A 20478-nucleotide genomic window follows, 5' to 3' on the forward strand; every position below is an offset into this window, starting at 1 on the left:
AACCACTGAAGTATGCGAGTGACATCACCAGCATGCGAGTGATAGAAGGGGTGTGCTCAGAGCTCAGGCATCTCCCGAGCTATTTGCTACGCTGCCAGCGTCAGAAAGTGGAACCAATCCACACTGCTCAGACAGGGACGGTTTTCCCCAAAACCCATTTTCTTAAATCACAGAACCATGGCTGGGTTTCAGACCAAAACCAAAAAATAAATCCAACACACAGAGTACAACTCAGAAGCATCCCAGAGGATTTTTAACTGCCTGAAGTCAAACCTAGAAACAGCCTGACTGTTCAGTCAAATGACTGACCGAGCCCAATGAAAACCTGGGCATTGGGTCAGGAATGTGAAGCTGAAACATAGACTCTTGCTGTTGCTCTGCCTGGATAAAGGATCCACACAGCTCCCACATCCACGCAGCCTCTCCACATGCACATGGGGAGCCGGGGAAAGCGCAGCACAGAGCCTTCATTGTTCCTTGCCTCAGGAATTCTCTCTTTCCGCGCATGGCCTGAACTCTGTCTGTACCAGCCATCTGAATGCGGTGACGCAGCCTCCGCATGGCAATGGAGGCCAACTCCAGAAGTGAGTGCCTTTCTTCACTGAGGGAGAAATGAGGTGAAGGCAGCGAATCTTTGGTCCTCTTCATCACGCACATGCGGGAAGTACATGTGCTGGGACACAGGCAGCATGTTAGCACTAAGAAGTTGCCTCTGTGTCGCCTCATCACTCTACATCTCCTTGCACACTGCCTGGAGTTGGCAATTCGGCCAGAGAGACCAGCACCTCAGTTCAGGTCTCACCACAACTGTGGCAACGCCATCCTTACCTCACAAGAAGGGGGATGCTATGGGAGTGCATTCCAGGCTAAGGGACTCTTTGGTCCCTCTAAGGGGTTTCTAACTATCAGCTGCAGTCCTCATAGTAATAAACCAGCCTCTCTGATACAGGATAGAAACAGAGGGCATGGTCTTTACAGCCACTTCTCTGAGCAGCCCCGGAGCGAGGCAGGCGCGCTCAGCGCAGCCGCTCCGTCCCTGCTGCCTGCATCGCTGGGGCGAGACGCTGCCTCTGCTGCTCCCTGCCCAGCTCCAATGCAACCATGGGAAGCTGAGGAAGAGCAGGACAAGAGCGGAACGGGCAAATCAGAGGAGGACGAGGGAAGCAACACGGAGTGCCTACACTCAGGAACAGTCGCAGCTTGTGGAGGGCAGGTTATGAAGTAGGCCTTTGCCACACAGCATCCAGGTGACCAGGGGAAAGGACCTGGCAGACAGAGGATGGTTGCGACTCTGCCTCTAGAGAGGTCTCAAAGAAGCAGGTCAGGGCAGATCATCTGTCTACACACTGGCTGGTCCCTGACCTATATAAAACCAGATGCTTCTAATCAGGTCTGGTCACTTGCTTCTGACACAGAAATTGGGTTCACTTGAGCAGGCAAAAGGTATTAATGCAACAAAGCTTGTGGGCACCAGCATGTCACAGAAAGTCTCCAATCCAGTCCAAATCGAAACCACTCATTCCAGCAGGAGACAACTACAGGGATCACCAAGGAGGCAGTGCCACTTGCCAGACCCCTCAGGTTACTGTTTCCCAGAAAAACAAAACACAACAAAAACAACCCTTAAGGAATAAACACAGTAGAGCTAAAAGTTGATCAAGAACTACCTGACACTGAAAGAGGCTTTCGTTCTCTCTTTTTTCTCAGATGCACTTTCTCACCCCTCCTCTTTGCACCATCATTCAGGCTTGTCTGAGCTCTGAGCCCCCACTAAGCCATCTTACAATGGCAAAATGAAGGAAAAACATTCCTTCTCCTTTTTGGTAGGGTCAGCTTTCTGTCACTCCTATTCCTCAAACTGGCTCTCAGCAGGGTCGGAGGAGCAATGAAGGCAGCAGAAGTGAAGCAGAAGGAGCACATGGGGAGGACCACGGGCTGGCAGGGAGCAATCTCACCCCTGTTGGCAACAGCCTTTAAGACTGGCGTAGCCGTACTGCAAAACCCCACCTAGAAAAATCTACAATGCTGGCACTGACACAGGTGATGGAACAGCTCAGTGTGACACACTATCCACGCAAACAGATTGAACTACTCTGCGGGCAAGCAGTTGCTTGGAACAGCTGGCGAGGACCTCCAGTCTTTCCATCTCTTCGTTTCTTTCAAAAAACACAAGACACAAACCTTTGCTTCTTACTGTAATGATCAGATCGAAATTAAAAGTCAAAAGCAAAATAACCTTTCCAGCACTGGGAGCTCCAAGGCTAATGCTCTGCTTTCTGTGACAGCTCTAATGATTTTGGTTAAAATGCACAAGCACTCGCTTAGCAGCTGGACATAGCTCCTGCTGCCGAATCAGACTGGCAGTCAAACTGGCAGACACCCAATGTTATTGTTATCAATGGCTATTTGGGGACCAGCTCCAGTGAACGTGGTGTTATCAGGTTCCTTTGATGGACAAGTGCTCATGTAACAAGAATTACTGCAAGAGCCAAGGGTCAAGTGGGCCTTGCAGAGTAACATGCTCCCATGGCCACAGAGCATCATTCAGCAGCCAATATCAGACTCACCCTGGTTATACGCAGTTATACAGTGACAGTCTAGCAAGTGCCTTTAACCTTTCTGCATTTAAAAAAAAAAAATCTTTCTGAAAAGAGTGTGACTGACTTGACTCCCTCCCAAGTATAGTCAGGTTTGATCGCAGCAGCACTTGCAGCCATGAGCCCTTGCTGGGTCAGAGAAAGAGCTGGCAGTTGCAGCTGAGATTCTGCATGCTGGAGACATCTCCCCATTTCCCAGGCTTTCCAGTACGTGGAAATGCACATGTACTCAGAGAGGACTTACTGAGCCCACGGAGTAGAAGGGAAGAGGCCAGCAGTCTCCCACACCAGTTGCCAGCTGCTGGCTCACCCACAAACCATATACCATGCCAAGGCTCTTAAAAACACAAACTGAATTGAAACACTTTTTCGCATTTAAAAAATCCAACACGATCTAGAGCTGGTAACAGGGATGCCCAAAGAACACAACAAGGAAAACCAAAGGGTTACCAGAAGCACGCATCCACCCACCCAAGTCCCAAGGGAAATAAAGCAGCTCAGCTATTTACAAAGATGCCAAGACCTGTAAAGCAGTAACTAAACCAACAGCCTGAGCAATGCTAACCATCTACCAACAGTTTTAAGAAAAGGTGGGAACATTAATTTCTGCAATCCCAGTCCACTGAACTAGTGGGGGAAAAACAGATGAGCAGCTATTTACAGAACCTACACACAACTCAGAGGATAGGGAAAAGCCAACGAAGCTCACTTGGTAGAGTTATGACTATCAGAAGAACCACCTGCAATCTGAGGTGGCAAATGATCAGCCTTGGATTTGAACAGGTCAGTGACTCTGCACTAGCTCTAGCCCCTTCTTGGGGTATTTCTCTTTGCTTTATAATCAATGCTATTGCCCTTGGGATCTCATTCCCTACCAACACAACAAACGAGTACTGCAGCTCCTACTGATCCTCTACCCTGGGGAGCTTCACACACTTGCCAAAAGTACTCAGAGAGGAGACATCTCTGCCCTCTCTCCAGCCTCACAAGGTCTTTATTTAAATGAACTGCCCAGTTTCATTAAGTTATGGAGATCTGAAACTTGCACACACTGTTGTACCACAGAATGGACTCCAATAGCAGATCTCATCTATATTTTCCTGTCCACCTAGCTGAGTAACTAGTTCTGCTAGGAGGACAATAAATAAATACGCAGACGAGGTCAAATGCTTAGAAACTCAGACTCTGTGTTTGCAGAGATCAGAATCAGGGCAAACAGGTTTTGCCTTGGACAACACAGTCGGATAAAAACCATGTGAGGGCAGTTATTGGGACCAGAAGGGGACTTAACCTTAAAAGGGAGAGATTTTCCTTCCCCCCCCCCCCCCCCCCCCCGGACTTTGAGGAAACTAGATAAGACAGTTCAGAAAAACACACTGTATTTTTCAGCATATTGAGGCATCAGGATAAGCAAGAAGAGTTAAACAGAACTGCTGGAATTTAAGTTGCCTTCACACCAGCATAAAAATAACTACTTACACAAGCCCTTCCTCAAACCCTGAACTCAGGTTAAATCAAGAAATGTTTTTAAAGCAGCCCTGATGTATAGAAGTGCTTAAATGCCTTAGACAGAGTTGAAAATCACAATCACAGCTTTTATCTCTCAGAGAGGGAGGGAAGCAAACAAGCAGAACAGACTCTCAGGAGCCACTGCTCAGACTGAATGATTTCCATGCAGCTGCTGTTTTAATGCTGCTCTCCAGAATTACATACTCCTGGAATAAGCCATGGCACAATTTGGAAATCAAGTGGTTTTCAAAAATCACTATAATTCTGAAAGATTTTGCTTTGCAATAACTACTGTGACATAATCTCACCATAACAAATGGATTTCTTGCAGACCAAGAAAACCTCGTACACAGACTGCATTCCCTTCGCCATTGAGCTGTACTGTTTATTTTGGAGCATGAATAGGTGCTGCTGGAAGATGCAGGAGAAGTTTTCTGTTCCAAAGCAACTGCAGCACTGGCAGCAGCAGAGGAATCCAGCTAAAAAAAGGAGTTTGGTCACTTTGCCACAGCCTGGATGTCTCTGCTGACACTGCCAGCAACAGTGCTCATTCTAGAGTTCAGTTTCTTTTGGGAAGGGAGTGCTTACCCACATGAAACAGGCTGACATTTGAGTCAGCTGACAGATGACAGTCCCTGCCATGCTGAACCATGCCTGAAGAAGGTGGGTGAAAGCCTGAATACTCCATGGACATGCCAGCTCCCTGCTGGACTGCCCATCTCCACTTACCGCCATGTACGGTCGGCACCCTGCATCTCTTGTTTTGGCAATGGAGTCCACTAATTGTCCGCTAATGCCAAAGTCACAGAGTTTAATATTTCCATTTCTGTCCAGAAGAATATTGGAAGGTTTGATGTCTGTAAGGGAAAGAAATTTAAACTGGTAAGTCATGGCCGGAGGTTTCTATTTCAAAAACAGCAGCTGCAGAGAATCAACACCAGTAGTGATTACTGCGTGCTGCCTGCCTCTTCGTGTGGGGTGGGTATCAATGGATGTGTTCACCACAGGTGTCTAAGATGTCTGCCCAGGAACAACAGGAGGTGGAGCTAACCCCATATCACAGAATCACAGAACAGTTGGAGTCGGCAGGGACCTCTGCAGACCATCTCGTTGAACCCCCCCTGCCCAAAGACATCACATGCCTGCAGGTAGATGCAGACATCCAGTTCATCCTCGAAATCCCTCTGGAGCCCGCTCGACACAACTAGGTGCAGCCCACGCTACTTCACTTGCAATCAGTGGTCAGAGGGGTAATTTAGAAATAATGGATAGCAATACCAGTCTGGAAATGCTGGCACACCCCTACTCTCTTCTCTTTTCTCTGACTGAAGGGGAAATACACCTGTGCCACTTCATACCCCCCACTCTGATCACTGGTTAGCATGGAAAACCTCTGATCAAAGAGGTAATGAAACATCTACCTAATGACTAGGGTCCTGTTTGTGCAAATCTGCAGCGCTCCCTTAGTGCTCACATTCATTGTAGTACAGACGCTAACAACATTTTGACTTGAAACAAAGGCCATTTAAAATTCCTGCAACTTTTCTTGTAGGCAATAAAAAAAAAAAGAGAGACATGAACTTACCTCTGTGAATGATTTTCAAGTTTTCTTTTAAGTGGTTTAGTGCTTTCACAGTCTAGAAAAGAAATACAGATGAAAAATAAGATAATGTCATAAGATTACTATGATTATTAAACTTTTGAACCTCCAAGAATGGGGGGGGGGGGAATTAAAGATATTGAGATATCAATCCTGTAATATATTATACAATAAAGTACTTTTCTTGCAATTTTTCATACAAACAGAGGTGATATAAAAGAGGGTATGTGTTTAAGTAAGACACACACCACTTGTTACAACCTGGAAACCTGGTTACAGCCTGGAAGGATTAAATTTTGGAAAAGGAGAACAAAAGATGAATTTGAACAATTCCTGATGTTAACCATCCTTAGTAATAACTTCTTTCAAGTCCTATGCTATTCCTAGTCCTATTTTTCAGTAGGTAACGAGGCCCCTGCTCTGACATTCTCATTCTACTGGCCAAGTACCAGCTACTCATTTCAGTGTTGTGAAGAGCAGCAGAGGAGTCTGTTCCGCTTTATCTGTTTGCCATCAAATGGAAGAGACACCAGAGAGCCTTATCTCACAGGACTATTCTAAAAAGACTGAAAGTTTATCATTTACATTCATGAAAATGAATGAAAGGAAGGGTGAAGATGTTTTCTTCCCCAGCATCTGGCCCTGAGCAGAACTTGTCCTTGACCTCTTGAAAGGATCTGGGCTTGCTGAGCACTTCCCAATCACTCTGAGAACTCACAACATCAATTTTTTGTGGCATTCATGTTCTGGAGCCAATACAGAAACAGTTTGTGGCATCTGCCATCAACACAGCATGAGTCCAGCACTCCCTCACATATTCCTCAATTACTCTTGAATACTGCTTTGCTTCTGCAACCCTTCACCTTCCAGAACCCTTGCTGAACTAATTCTTTTGGCTTGACCTAGTTTTTTTTATTGAACTAGGAAAGTACTTCCAGGTTAAGTCAAGAAAACATCAACAAGTTTCTCCATCTGCTGAAGAACACTCTTCATTTGAGAGCCTTTGTTCAAAGCCACTCGAGGTTTCTCTGGACTGGAGTGGACCAGCATCCCCTGTAGAGATCCAATGGACGCAACAGACCTTTTCAGGCAGCAGCAGGACAGAGGTTTCATCATACCTTTCAACACCCATTCCTCCGCAGCCAAAAAAACAAAAGTGTGTTTTGCAGGGCCAAAACTTGCCCTTGTGTCTACACAACCAAGGGTTCATTTTCACAAAACCAAGCTTGCTTTTACAGGGCTACTGAAAGGTACCCATGCTTAAAAACTGTTTCTTTAACATATATGGGTATGTTGAGCATAAAACAGCCAAATGCCAGAGGATCTAGGGCTGACAGTACCTCCACGTAGCAGAGCTTACACTCACACACCCTGCATGGGATTTATCTCGCTTCACTTAACCATCTAGGGCACCATAAGACAGGAACTCAGCACCCATACAGATGCGCTCATCTCTCCTCACTGACTACAGAGGGAGTCTAGGTAACTTAGTTAGACTAGACTCTCACATTTAAATAGTTCAGTGGGGTTCACCTCTCCTGGCTATAAATGTCCAATCCCCTAGTTCCCACTATATGCATTTTAGACACCTTCCTTGGGATGAGATGGACTGTGTTCACCTTCCACCGATGAAAAAGCAAGTCGCGCCACTTGCCAAGGTTTTCCTTAGGCCACTCTTGCGATACAAGCTGTAGGCCTGCGACACACTCACAAACAGCCCCCTGCATGGCTGCCAGTTCTTCCACACGGTCAGCACACCATGCTAGCCAAAACAGCACAAATGCTCTAACCACTGCAGAGGACTGACAGAGCAACAGTCTGTGAAACACTGAAAAGAAGTTTCCTTTCTCAGCTCAGTTTGACCATCCCTCCAAAAATGACATGAAATTACAGTGTAGGGAGTAGCAGGGACAAGAAGTCTTCTCCAAGTTGCTGGGATTCTGCAAACAGGGAAAATTTCTCTTTATGGACTGGTTACAGTCCCCAGAACCTGCCTCTCCATCATGCAGTATACTATGGGATGGTTAGAGTATACTCAAGGATCATTAAAACCATGATGCAATATAATGACAGCAATTCTACTGAATGCAGGTTGGCCAGCTTCCTCACAAGCAAGTGAAAGAGATCTGAATGTTTTCATGTTTAGTTTTCAAAGAAAGTTTAACAAAATACTCACAGCTAAAGTGATTTTGCCTAAGATTTCTTCTGGAATAACATCGTCTAATACACTATATACATATTTGTAAAACTTATCAAACGAGGTAGACATGAGCTCCATACAGATCCAACAGTCACCCTAGAAAAAGAAAAGAATCTTTGTTACTGTCAACCTAAAACAATAAACAAAAATCTGGAGAACATAAAGAAATCTCTTGAATCCAGCCAAGCGTATAAACAAGCAACATACATTTGACATGAAAGATTCAATTAATCTTGATTAATTTTAGTGATCAATTCAGCAGCTACTCTGAACTAGTCAGTGAGGGCAATGGAGAATCGCCCCTACACATACCTCTCCCCCACTCCCATTTACCAACAGAGAAGTCTAGCCAACTAGCTTAGACTTGACATTTAATTTAAGATATCTGAAGCTAGATGAATCTAAACCTCAAAAACTGTCTGTCTCGCAAGCAGATTGAAGGCACACTGAGACATTACCATACACAGTAAGACTAAAAAAAATTCCTTGCAGTTTATGGCAACCCTACAGAGGATGTTTCATACAAGACTAAGAGAGAGGATACAGGCAAGAGAAAATGAAAGTAAATCCAAGTATGAGCTATCTTCATTTTTGATCTACATTTTACAATTAAAGAATTTAAAGGCAGACAATTAGTACAAGTATCTTTGTTCAGTCAAAACCTGAACTAAAGCAAACCATCACAGGAGAATAACATGCCTTTTTTGCAAACTCTCTCCTGAGATCTGTGAATCTACCCACACACTGTGCATTTGTTGGGGATTAGAAATGGATCTCTTTTAAAGGTGATCTATAAAAGGATTTCATCTTTTGCTTTAATATGTATCTCGCATATGGTGAAGACCAGCTTATCCATGAATTAATCTTAATTATTTCAATTTTTTTTGAATATTTTATTCACAGCCGAGGACAACATATGGCTTTGTGTGAGCTATCCATGTTGGATTCTAAAGTACTTAAGGCAACTCTTCATTGTCACAAATCCTAGAATGACAGAACCAGAACTGTTTTCAACAGAAACAGCATATTCCTTTACACTCTGTATTACAATGAGTTCTAAAACAGCACTAACCGTCAAATATTAAGTGTAGAACTGAGATGACTAATCTGGTTGTCTTACTCTGGGTAATCCACATCTAAAACACTTCTGTAAAGAGCAATGCCTAATGTAGGCAACACTGCCCTCATCTCATCTACTTGGGTGATTTGAAGTACGGGACTAAGAGCTTCTGGTTATGAGTAAGCTCCACACTCTTGTGATATAAGAAGTAACAAATATAGAAGAGATTTCCCTATACAGTTTTGTTATAGAAGGTAGATTTTTCCTGACTGGACAAAAAACAAACTAACCAAGCTATTTGTTAATATATGGAAAAGAAATTAGAAGAAAACTGGAATACGCACAGTCTGAAGGTGCAGCAAAGCCCAGTGCTCCCATCTAGTACACCTCAAGTCACTTTTCTTTGAGGCAATCTCCTGGTGTTTGCAGTAGCCAGGAGGAATTCTAAATTTACACTCACATGATTAAAAAAGCTTGCAGTGCCACAGGTTTTAAGACCAAAAAGGGATTTTGAGCTCACTGAGAATGACCTCCTGTGAAACACAAGCCAAGGAACTTAACTGGCCAAGACCTTGCCTCCAGTCCAGATGCTTGGCTTAGTCAGAACAGAACTGCCTACAAAAGGTGCTCTCAAATACCATTTGCTTGCATACTGTGGTGCTAAGTATCAGTGGAAGCAGTGGTAGCAGAGGTAGCACCCAGCTCTGTGCTGGGTTACTTGCACATGTGGGAAACTGTTTTCAGCAACGCAGAGAGCAAACTGCTATGAAGCACCTCATGTGCCACTAGCATTATGTATGTCACCAGTTCAGAACTGGTTGTCCTCAGTGATGATGAATCCAACACGACCTCTTGTCAAAGGAGTTATGCTGCCTTCAAGAAGATACACTTACCTATTTTGAGAAAAGGTTACCAGATTCTCTAGGAAGGGCTGAGCTTCTGCTGTGCTAATTGGGGAAGAAGGCCCTCGAATCAGAGCCATAGGAGGCTGTATTTTATGCTGCTCGTTTGGTACCAGGCTTTTCATTTCAGCACATGGTAGAGCAGGATCTAATGTTACCCATCTAAGAGAAATGGCTGCTGCAAGCCTGAGCCTAGAAAACATGTGTTTCACCTGGAACAACACAAAAGCAACTGCCTGGAGAAGCACCATGCCGGAAACGGTGGTAGAGAAACTACAGAGAAAGAGACAACTGCAGCATGGGAGGAAGACGACATTTCAAATAGCTGACATGAAACACGAAAAAAGGAGCAAGGAAGGATCAGGCTGCTGGAGAAACAAAATGAATCGGCTGTGTATAAGTTTCGCTGAGAACCTGTTCAAATTTAAACTGTAGAAATGAAGTTAAACAATGAATGCAGAGGTCAGTTTCTCTTTCCAGCACTGGCAACAAATCCAAAGTGTAATTGCTGCATTTCATATTACCAATAGTGGCTCAGAGAAGGGGAAGTGGATTCAGTGTTAGTGATTTATATAAATCAAGTGAAACTAGAATCACAACTAACCCTTAGGAACCATCTATAATGAAAGCAAGCATGGAACTGTTCTACTGTAAAATCAGTTAAGATATTGTTACTGTTTTGACCAGGCTTACATGAAACGTTGGTACTGTGATATATTCCTGTGTTATTGTACTGAGATTGTGCATGAGTGGGCTCACGTGAGAATGCCAGAATACTACTGATTGTCTGCCGTCTTGCGTATATGTCCATGGCACTAATATTGTGAGTGTCTTCAGATACCCAGGTTACAGGAGGTGGTGTTACAGCAAAAGCGAACCAAAGCTGAACAGCAGGCAACCTCTTTAGAGCTGTTATAACAAAAGCCTGAGAAATATTATGCAAGTCTGCAGGGATGTGATGCATGTGTTACTAAACAGTCTCATAAGTACATAAATTGTTGTCCAATGTTAATTTAAGTATTTAAAAAAAGAAAAAAGCAATTTTATTGCATGTGGTAAAAAGCACCAAGGGAAAAAAAAAAAAAGCAAGACTTGCTTTACTCAGTCTCCTGAAGTGGTACATACCATATAGAAGTCTTGGTGTGGAAATTTATTGATCTAGTAATATAAAAATCTACCTGATCAGTATGAACTCATGTCAGCAAGATCAACTGTAAGAAAGATGACAGATCTTTTCAATTTTCCAGCATCATTAAAGCTGACGGTAAGATTCAAAATTCTACAGGTTCTTATCCCTCTTCGGGACTTACAAAGACTTACCTATTGGCAAATTTTACTGAGAACAGAGAGGAAGACTGGCAGGGATGACTGAGTAGCAGTCACTCAAGTCCCCTTTCTTATCAAATACAGAGTAGTGCTGGTATGCATGGGAACGTGCTGCTTCACCTTGAAATATGAGGACAAAATTGTCTGAATGAAAGTTTCTCTTCAATTTATGCTTCTACATCAGGTTGATTTCTGATTATAAAATGATGAAGGGGCATCTTAATTTTTTCTACCAGTTGTAGTTTTCTTCCAAAGAATATATTTAGTTCTGACTGGGCATTAAATTACCAGTTGCTAATGCGTGTCTTGTAAGCATTCCAAAAAACATCTAGGAACACCCTGCACTTAGTTTTTCATTCAAGATATTGCTACCTGTATTCCAAGACACATACAAAAACTGTTCCTGAACCAGTAACCGGGATGCTCCAACTTCCAAATGCAGTATCCTGAGTTCCCAGGCAACAACCGGGCATGTCACACAGATACCAACACTGCAAATTTACTATATTAGGGCATTACAGGGAACAGGCAACCTTCTATGAAGAAGAAGAAACTTTTTATTGCATCTCTACTAACAAGAGAGAATCAAGAATCTCGTCATTTATCTTTATACCACACAGAGGACACTTTTCCTAGGGACCATGGAGTGCCTGCTGGGGCATATGCCTTGAGCTATGCCAACACAGCCAAAGTCTTCCATAGTAACGAAGAGTGCTGCCAGAGAAATGCTTCAGAGCAGCTCCATTACAAACCATAACTGGTCTTACTCAGATGGAAGACTGCTCTCTAAAGTACCAAGTGCAGACAAAGATTTTGAAATAAATGCCTAAAACTGGATTAGCTGTAAAGCCTCCAATAGACACACAAAAAGAGAATCTTTTTTCTCAGAGCTCTCAGCTTTCCAAACACTCATTGAGAAGAGTTTCCAGGTTACCCAGCACAGAGGTGTGGCTCAGAGATGGACAGTCCTGTATTCTCACTAAAAGAAAGTGACTCAGGTGAATTCTTTGCAAAAAGTCTTAGCAATCATCTTTTTTCTAGTGAGTATTACTTAAAGATGAAAGTATCTTTAATACTCACAACTAGCATGCATTAATTTAAGAGGTAACAAACCGACAAGAGTAACCAGAAACCTCTTCAAAATAGATCTCTCCTGACTGATAACTTGTAGAGAGTTCTGTGTGCATTTACAGGAGTCAAGGGCCTCAGTGGCACAGTATGAAAACAGTAACTGACTTCCTAAAGCACTGAATCCATTCATTCCTCTATAGCCACTTCAACCAGGAATAATAGCGTAATTGCCCCTTCTGGCTTCTATTCTTTCCTCCAGGCCTTTCTCCTCCTGATCCTCCTCATTCCCCATCCTTTACCGGACTAAATTTTTCTTTCTCTTCTGTTAAGAGACCAGGTTGGGGACATCAAAATGATCCCAAGTGCCACATGTCAAGAACTAATGCCCAGGGATGCTTTCCGTTATTTAAAAAAGTAAGTCAATTTTTTTCTACCTAGGATCTTTGGAGAATCAAGCGTATAGAGCAATCCACTTAATGGCTATGTTAGCGGAACGAAGGGTGCTGTAACATCACCAAGGGGTGCAACACAGTGAGATGAAGGACAGAGCTTCCACGGCTCCAGCAACAAGAGCAAAAGTAGAGGACTCTGCCATGGAGGACCTGATTCCAGCACGTACACTATATGGCATCAGTGTGATGAAGCCCCCTGCCTCATGCAAAGGCTGCAACTCTGTCTCCTGGGATTTTTCCAACATTGTTCCTGTTTCAATAAACAGCTAATTAATCTCATCTAATGGGTGCCTAAGAATTCAAAGAAAGTCCCATGCCTGGCAATCAAGTTACAGTTTTCACATTGTTACATATTATATTATACACATATACATACATACAAAGTAACAGAGGAAGGGCCCATAGGGGGAACAAAGAACATGAGCTAAGATGCTCTCTGATGAGGTACAAACAGCAGCAGTTCACAGAGAAGACCCATTCCCACATCAAGTTCCTTTGAAGTGTGATGGTAATGACTGATTGTCAGGCCCTAGCCTGGCTTTTGTGAATCAATGGTATAGATACAGATTATGTCATCTAGTTATTTTTCAAGAGAAGGTTTCCAAATTCCCAGAACTGTCAGACAGAACACAGCATTTTATAACTTTCCCTATCAGAAAATGCTTGCTGAACAAATGAGCCAGAATACAAGAGAAAACAAGGAAAACATACCCTTTCATACTCATAGACCAGATAATATGCAAAGAAAAAGAGCAGCTAGTAGGTCTTTATCTTCCTCCTTCTCTTGGGTAGTGTCCTGGGGTGAGGCTGAAGTGGTGGAAAACGGGCAAGTCTGTATGTCTATTCCCCTACAATGTGTGAGCTTCAACACCAGCGCAAGCACAAGAGGAGGAATAATCCACATCTATAAAGACCTACAAGAGCTGCTGCTCTCTGGAGGAAGAGGAAGCAGTAACCAGGTTTTGATATTCATCCTGAACATAACTCTTGCTCACTCTTGCTCTTGCAAATGGACCAAACGTTTGCAACACAGTGCTGCCTACCATTGCTATATTCCAGTTCTTGTGCCTGTATTGAAAAGCCTCAGCTCAGCTTCATGACTAGCCTCCAAGCATGGCTTAAGACTGTCCAGGGTCTGTGGAGAAGGCCAACTTCCAATTGTTTTTCCCAGTCATTCAAAGCTAGACAACAACAGGAGCGGCTGGGAAAAGTGCAAGGAGGAGACACCATTATACCTTCCATGGCCCTGCAGCATAATATTGCCTGAAAATATGGATATAAATTAACACAATAGTTAGATGCTAAAACAGTTGCAGACATGCAGTGATTAACGCCATATTCCTGGCCATGAACATAGCTAAACTATGTTAGGATTAACTGTGATCAGCTTACATAGCTTTCAATGCTGTAATCCTAGTCTTCACTGGGTATAGTTCATGGAAGCACTATACTGAATAACTCCTTCTACGGCATATGATATGCATGGGTATAAAAGGGCCCGGCAAAATTACAGTCTCTAGGCTAGCTATTGCAGATACTGCTTCTTTCAAGAACAGTCATGAAATTTGGTATCTGCCCCAAAAGGATAGTGCAGAACTGTAGGAGATGCCGAGAATGGCAAGAAAGATGATCAAAGGTCTGGAACGGGTTCCACATAAGACACAGTAGGCTAGTACTTGTCAGACTGGAGAAGACATGACAGAGGGGGTACACGACAAAGGTCCATGAAACTCCCAGTGGCCTGGAGAGAATGGATAATGGTCAACTGCTTGCTGTCTCTTCAAACACAGAAGTTAGAGGTACCACTCAAAACTAACAGAATGTAAATTTAAAATAAATCAAGGTGAAAGAACAACCAACAGTAGAGTCTCTTAGAGAACACCATAGATGCAAAAAATGTCCATGTATTGAAAAGGAAACTGAATGTTTTTGTGTAAAAGAAATCCATTAAGAATCAATAAGCACACAGATACTCCACCTAGCTCTGAAGACACCCACTGCATATGACCAAAGGCTTAGGGGAAGTATCACATATGCTTCTGTAAGCAAATACTTTGGGGTCATTGCCAGAGACAGGGCACAAGGCTGGCAGTTCTGGTCTGAACCACTGTAGCTGCCCTTATATTCTGATGCATCTGCAGATACAAACCACTTTGAGGAAAAAGCATGTCAGTCAGGAGTCTCTTAACACAGCTGTGGTACAGTATGTACGTCAGAGAAGCTGATGAGGAACTGCGGCTACTATCACAGCAGCACCTTTGTTACAGGGGTGCTGAGTTTGAGCAGGGTTGTATCTGATACGGTTGTATCTGATAACAGCTCATATAAAGCATGTTTGTGTCCGAACACTGTGTCACAGAGTGGCACACACCCAGCCAGCAAAGGCTCTGCTTGAGAGACCCACAAACCCAGGAGCTCATCAAAAGCAGAGAATGGCAGGAAGGAAGGAGTGACTGACACATGAAGACAGTGAGTGGGAACAGCATGCATTTAGCAGCACTCAGACATCTGGGTTGCTTGGTTAAATACGCTTGATTAAAAGTGGAGGCCTAAAAATACTAACACAAATTAACTTTCTCCTCCTCACTGCAAGGGGAAAACTGCAAAAAAGAAATCAGCAAAAAACAAACTCTGCTATGAATGAAGCAAGTCGGTAGTGCCCACCTCTCTGAAGAGTGCGCCATAAAACTGAACAATATACGGGCAGTCACTGCTTCGCATTACTACGTCAAGGTCCATCAGAAGCTGCTTCTGTTCTTTTTCATCCACTGTCGACCGAATTCTCTGAAAGAGGAAGATTAGCAGAGACTTCATCACTTGCATGCCATTACTGTACTTCAGAACCACTTCTGGAGAAACATGTCAGGGACCCCAAACCCAAAGCTGAGCGCACAGTCCCCAAGGCATGCTCAAACACACTCTAGAGAATTAAACCAAGTTCTCAAATGAGAAAAGACCTGCAACTGAGAACCCCTAAGGCCATTTAATTCAGCCTGTAAAATCTCCGATCAAATTTTACTCTAGTGAGCATTTTCACTCACTTTCAGATGAAATGTCAGAATTAAATTAAAGCCCAGCGATTTCATTGAAACCTACAGCAAAACAATACATTCAGGCTTTCTTTTCAAAATAAATTCCCACATAGTTGTTATCTATGTTAGATGGCACCTGAAAACGGTTTTGAAATCTAACCAAGAAATACTATGTTTAAAATTACTGAGGAAAGCACAGAAGGTAAAGAGGCTCCCTCCACCATGCCTACACTACACTGGTGCATGTGCTCATTGCTAATCTCAGATCAGGTGGTCTTCATGGGGCAGAACATGTCTGGCATGGTGAAAAGGGACCATCATGTAACCCAGAGAAGAGAGTGCTCTGGTAATTTTAAAGAGGGGGCAACAGTCCCAGGAGCTTTTGTCATAGAAATTAACTTTTAATTCTTTACTTAGCATTGGCCTAGGTAATATTAACAATATACAAAGGCCTGCGTTTGAATAATTTTATCTTCCTAAAACATTCTGAAGGATTAGACAAAACCACCTCATTAACACCCCAGTTTGAGAGGCAGGGGAAAACACACTTTCTCCCATCATAAAAAAATAAATAAAATAAAAACCTAGGTTATTTACTTTTCAAAGGCTACAGTAACACTGAAATGTCTCAAATCTGAAAGACACAGTTGTCATGGAAATAATCTCCAATGGAGGACATTTTAGCAACACATCCCAGAAAAGTCCGATTTGGGCTTGAAAGAAAAATGTAAGCTTGAAAATAGCAAACTGTAGATGTTTAACCATGCAGCTTGTTAAATGAAGGATAGAGTAGGCCATCCACAGTTTTTTCTGTAATTTTACAGACATATTTAGCATCTTCCAGTAATTAATTCATTCCTTGAAATGCAGGTAAGGAAAACTGTGATCCTGAAAATGTGACTCATGTTGAGAAACCATTAAAAAACAAACAAACAAAAATATTTGACAAGAAGTCCAAACCAACATAAGTAGCCTGGGCTCTCTTTCAGGAGAAACTGTTTGACTACTCAAGAAAGAAAGATTATTCAAGATACTGTGCATGTGCTTTAGGTTGTGGGAAAAACCTGCATGATAGTAGCACCCCCTCCCACCCACACTTCTTAGCAGAGAGCTCACTGCCCTGTGTGCAACCACTGGTGTCAGCAAGATCACACACATAGCAAGCACAAGGCTAAGTATATGAAGGTACTTCCAAGGCTGGCCATTCATATTGCATTATTTGAGAATCAATCAGCAACATGATTACGTACTTTAAGACTATTTTGTGATGACCCACACAAAATGAGGACAGTATTGACACTGTATAATTTTCCTTACCTTTGGTGTATCCTGATATTTTGGTATTTCACCATTCACTCTTAGTGTTCTAGTAGCTTTAGTTTGGCCTAGACCAATAATCATTGCGTTTATACTGCCCTTTTCCTTCCCAACGAAGTCTAGAATACTTGGGAAAACTGGCAAGAGACTTGTCCAGCACGAGTCTGCAACAACCACATCCCGCAATACAATTCAGTGGGTAGGATTTTGTAGTTGCAAAGAGAGCAAGAAGATGGCTCAAGGGACTACTAATGAAACTAAAACACTTCACCTCTAGGTCACTGGTTCAAATCTATTTCACAGAAGTTCAGTCATATCAGTGAAGAAAGTCTGACAAGTTTGATCAATTCTTTGTCTTGTTCCTACATCATATAAAACAGTACAAACCCCTGCTGAGATATCTAAGACCGAGCAGATTAAATGTCTCTTTCTAGATGGCACACAATCAGCACTGTGAGTATGAAATGATAATGCCACCACTCTGACTTTGACAGAAAATGAGGGATTCAAAAGCCACCATGGTGGGACCTATCAGGAACAGCTGAGACTCTCATGGAGCTGCTATCCACTACTGAAAAGTTCAGAAAACAGGTGAAGAGCAACGCCGAAAGAAGCTTTTCACCACACTGCAACTCAGAGATCCCTTCTGTGCCAACTCAGTAACTCCCTGCCTTCTGAAAGCCTCCCTCTGGGTCATGTGGGAGTCTCACCAGCCTCCTTCCGCATCCCCCTGCATGATCCTGTCACAGCCATCCTAGCTTGCTTCTCAAACTCTACAGCTTCACCTCTGAAAGCATCTCCTCCTACTTCTGACATTTCCTTCTCTTCTGTCACTTCTCCAGCTCTGGAAAGCATGCAAGATGCATGCTGTATGGAGGAAGTGATTTTAACAGCACTCCAGAACACCACTGAACCAAAGATTCCTCCTTTTTCCAAACACATTCTCCCCAGGGAGAAACAAAACAGTCAGAGAGATAACCCAGAGGAGAGACAGAGGGCTGGTTATAACACAGTACTTCTGAGCAGAATCGGGTGCTGAAGGATGCCTTGAAAAGCCAGCATGCTCCTCAGCAAATATGCTTCAGGGAGTGAAAATACCTACACGTTGCAGGATTGGGGGGTCCCACACAAGAGTGCTGGAGACCGGAGACCTGTGAGTTCAAGAGGAGAGGAATAAAACAGAGGCAGCATGCAGCACAGCTGCGGAGCTGGGGAGCAGCCCAGGCCAAAAACGATGGCTTTGTTTAGTTAGAGTGCACTAGGGAGTCTGCTGCATGCCAGCAGTCCCAGTTAACCAGCTATGGAACAAGCATTCACCAGTGAAACAAGAACAAGGGAGAAACAACAAAAGGTGATTGAAATGAACAGCAGTCACTACCCAAATAGCATGTGAGGCCATAATGAAGATCTGCTATCCAGTTCCTAGCCAGAGTGCAAGACTGCAGCAGCTCCCACAGACAGAATCCCCCGAGGATGTGGGAGATGGCAGGGGAAGCAAGACACGAGGCGAGGCGGACTGAGAATGCCATTTAAAACAGGAATGGAAAGGTCTAACTTAGCTTCAGGTCTTTCACCTCCCAGCCTGGTTACTCTACTGCATTAAGTCACTGTCAAGGCCAAAGAAGTCATGTACAGGAAAAATGTTTTTGTAGTAGAAGCTCATGGAAAGCCTGTTTCTAATATTTCCTTTTTTGGCCTCAAACTTAAACTACATCAAATCCTCCAGGACAAAATTTTAGTATAAACCCAGGTTGGGACAAAGCCTTCTGATATCAGAAACAAGAACTCTGCTATGCGATGAAAAGGACCCAAAACAGAAAAGACATCACCCAGTCCCAACACGCACAGGAAAAGATTCAGGTGCAGTGGGCAGTGACCAGTCAAAAATAAATAAATAAAAAGCTATAAATGCCAAACTGAAAACAAACTTCTTGAGCTGACAGCAAGAACAGTGCTGTTGTGTTCACATGTCATAGGACTCACAGCTGTCCTCAGCTGTGTTCAGCAAAAAGCACACCACAGCAGTGCTTGCCCGTGTCATTGAAGGGTTGGATATTATCTGGGGAATGACAGTGACTTAAGGATACAAAACGACCAAAAAGAAGGGCGTTTTAGCCCATTCACTGCTCAGGAAGAGAAGGTTTACTTACCCAACTGAAACATTTTTACTGCTGACAGAAGTACGCAAGGTCTTTCACTGATCCCAAATAGTTTCCCATCTCCTATAATAAGGCTTATTCTCTCTCCCCATTTCCTTTTAACCTCTTTCTCATCTCCTCCTTTCTCCGTGTAGTATCAGCAGTCCTTGGAGCACTGATTTCCCTTTCAGCTAGCTACCAAAACAGATGAATGAAACAGGAAATTCGGCTTAACAAGCAATAGCAAAAAGGTGTCAAGTTCAGAGACAGTACCTAAAAGTGCAAAGAATGGAAATGAAGCTTTACAACAAAGCCATATCCCAGCCTGCAAAAATCCCAAGACTTCTCTTCAGAAGTCATATGGGAAATAGGAAGGACAGAGAAATTTGCCCCTTGGCTGAACTTAATACACTAATGTATCATCTTGGTGGGTTTTTATGGACTATCTGGCTGAAGGATGAAGAAATTATGGAGGCATAAATAAATGTTAAATTTCTGCTCTCAGGGATATCTGATATTTAGCAACCTGTTTCAAAGTGGGAGGCTGCCATCAGAGAAAACAATCTGTGAAAGCCAAGCAAAGACTTGAACATCTGTTTTAAAGCTATGGATAAGAGAGTAAACAGTGAATACAAGGCAAAATGATGTGAGGCAAAGTGATGTGAAAGAAGCACTATGCTCTGAACAAGAAATGGCTCCACAGCTTACTAAGTCCTCTGGGAAGAACAGGGATCTTTTATGAACATTTTATAGGCTTGACATCCTATTGAATTTTATGCATCTCCAAACAGCACCTTGGCCAGCTTCTCTGATTACTCAGCTGATCTTGAAATTGCTTCTGATTTTCTTCAGGAAAAGTTTACACAAGAAGAAATGGAAGACTGCCTATAAAATGGTCAGGATACTGTTAGACTAAAGAGAAAACAAGAAAGCAGAAACAAAGTCAAAGAACATTGGCTGGAAATGAAAACTACACTAGGCAATATTGCAAAGAAAGACAACTAGATTAATTTATATGGTAGTTATTGGAAGATACAGAAAATGTATCTGATGTATGACCGAAAAGCATTATATCTTCTGCGGTAAGGGAAACCTGAAACACAAGGATTCCAGACAAAAATGCTCCCTCCCCAATTTGCTTACATTCCCAGTCATAGCAATTTCTGAGAGAAAAAAAAAAATCAATCAATAGAAAAGAAGTGTAAGACTTTTCCATGTGGCCCCAACAGTAAGTTTGAGGGTTAGCTGAAGGACAAGCCATTCTACCAGTTTCT

At 43.0% G+C, this 20478-nt stretch overlaps 1 protein-coding gene across 4 annotated transcripts in view; it reads right to left on the bottom strand.

The window, feature by feature from the left end:
* Positions 1-20478, bottom strand: part of MAP2K4 (mitogen-activated protein kinase kinase 4) — a 105576-nt gene that overhangs the window by 17818 nt on the left and 67280 nt on the right. For all 4 annotated transcript variants that reach the window (XM_064522512.1, XM_064522510.1, XM_064522511.1 and 1 more), the window contains 4 exons: positions 15382-15501; positions 7883-8002; positions 5692-5743; positions 4836-4963 (listed from right to left, as the gene is read on the bottom strand). In XM_064522512.1, coding sequence (XP_064378582.1) covers positions 4836-4963; positions 5692-5743; positions 7883-8002; positions 15382-15501 — 420 coding nt within the window. The remainder of the gene's footprint in view (positions 1-4835; positions 4964-5691; positions 5744-7882; positions 8003-15381; positions 15502-20478) is intronic.

The sequence above is a fragment of the Dromaius novaehollandiae genome, chromosome 18, assembly GCF_036370855.1.
Source record: "Dromaius novaehollandiae isolate bDroNov1 chromosome 18, bDroNov1.hap1, whole genome shotgun sequence".
Taxonomy (NCBI): domain Eukaryota; kingdom Metazoa; phylum Chordata; class Aves; order Casuariiformes; family Dromaiidae; genus Dromaius; species Dromaius novaehollandiae.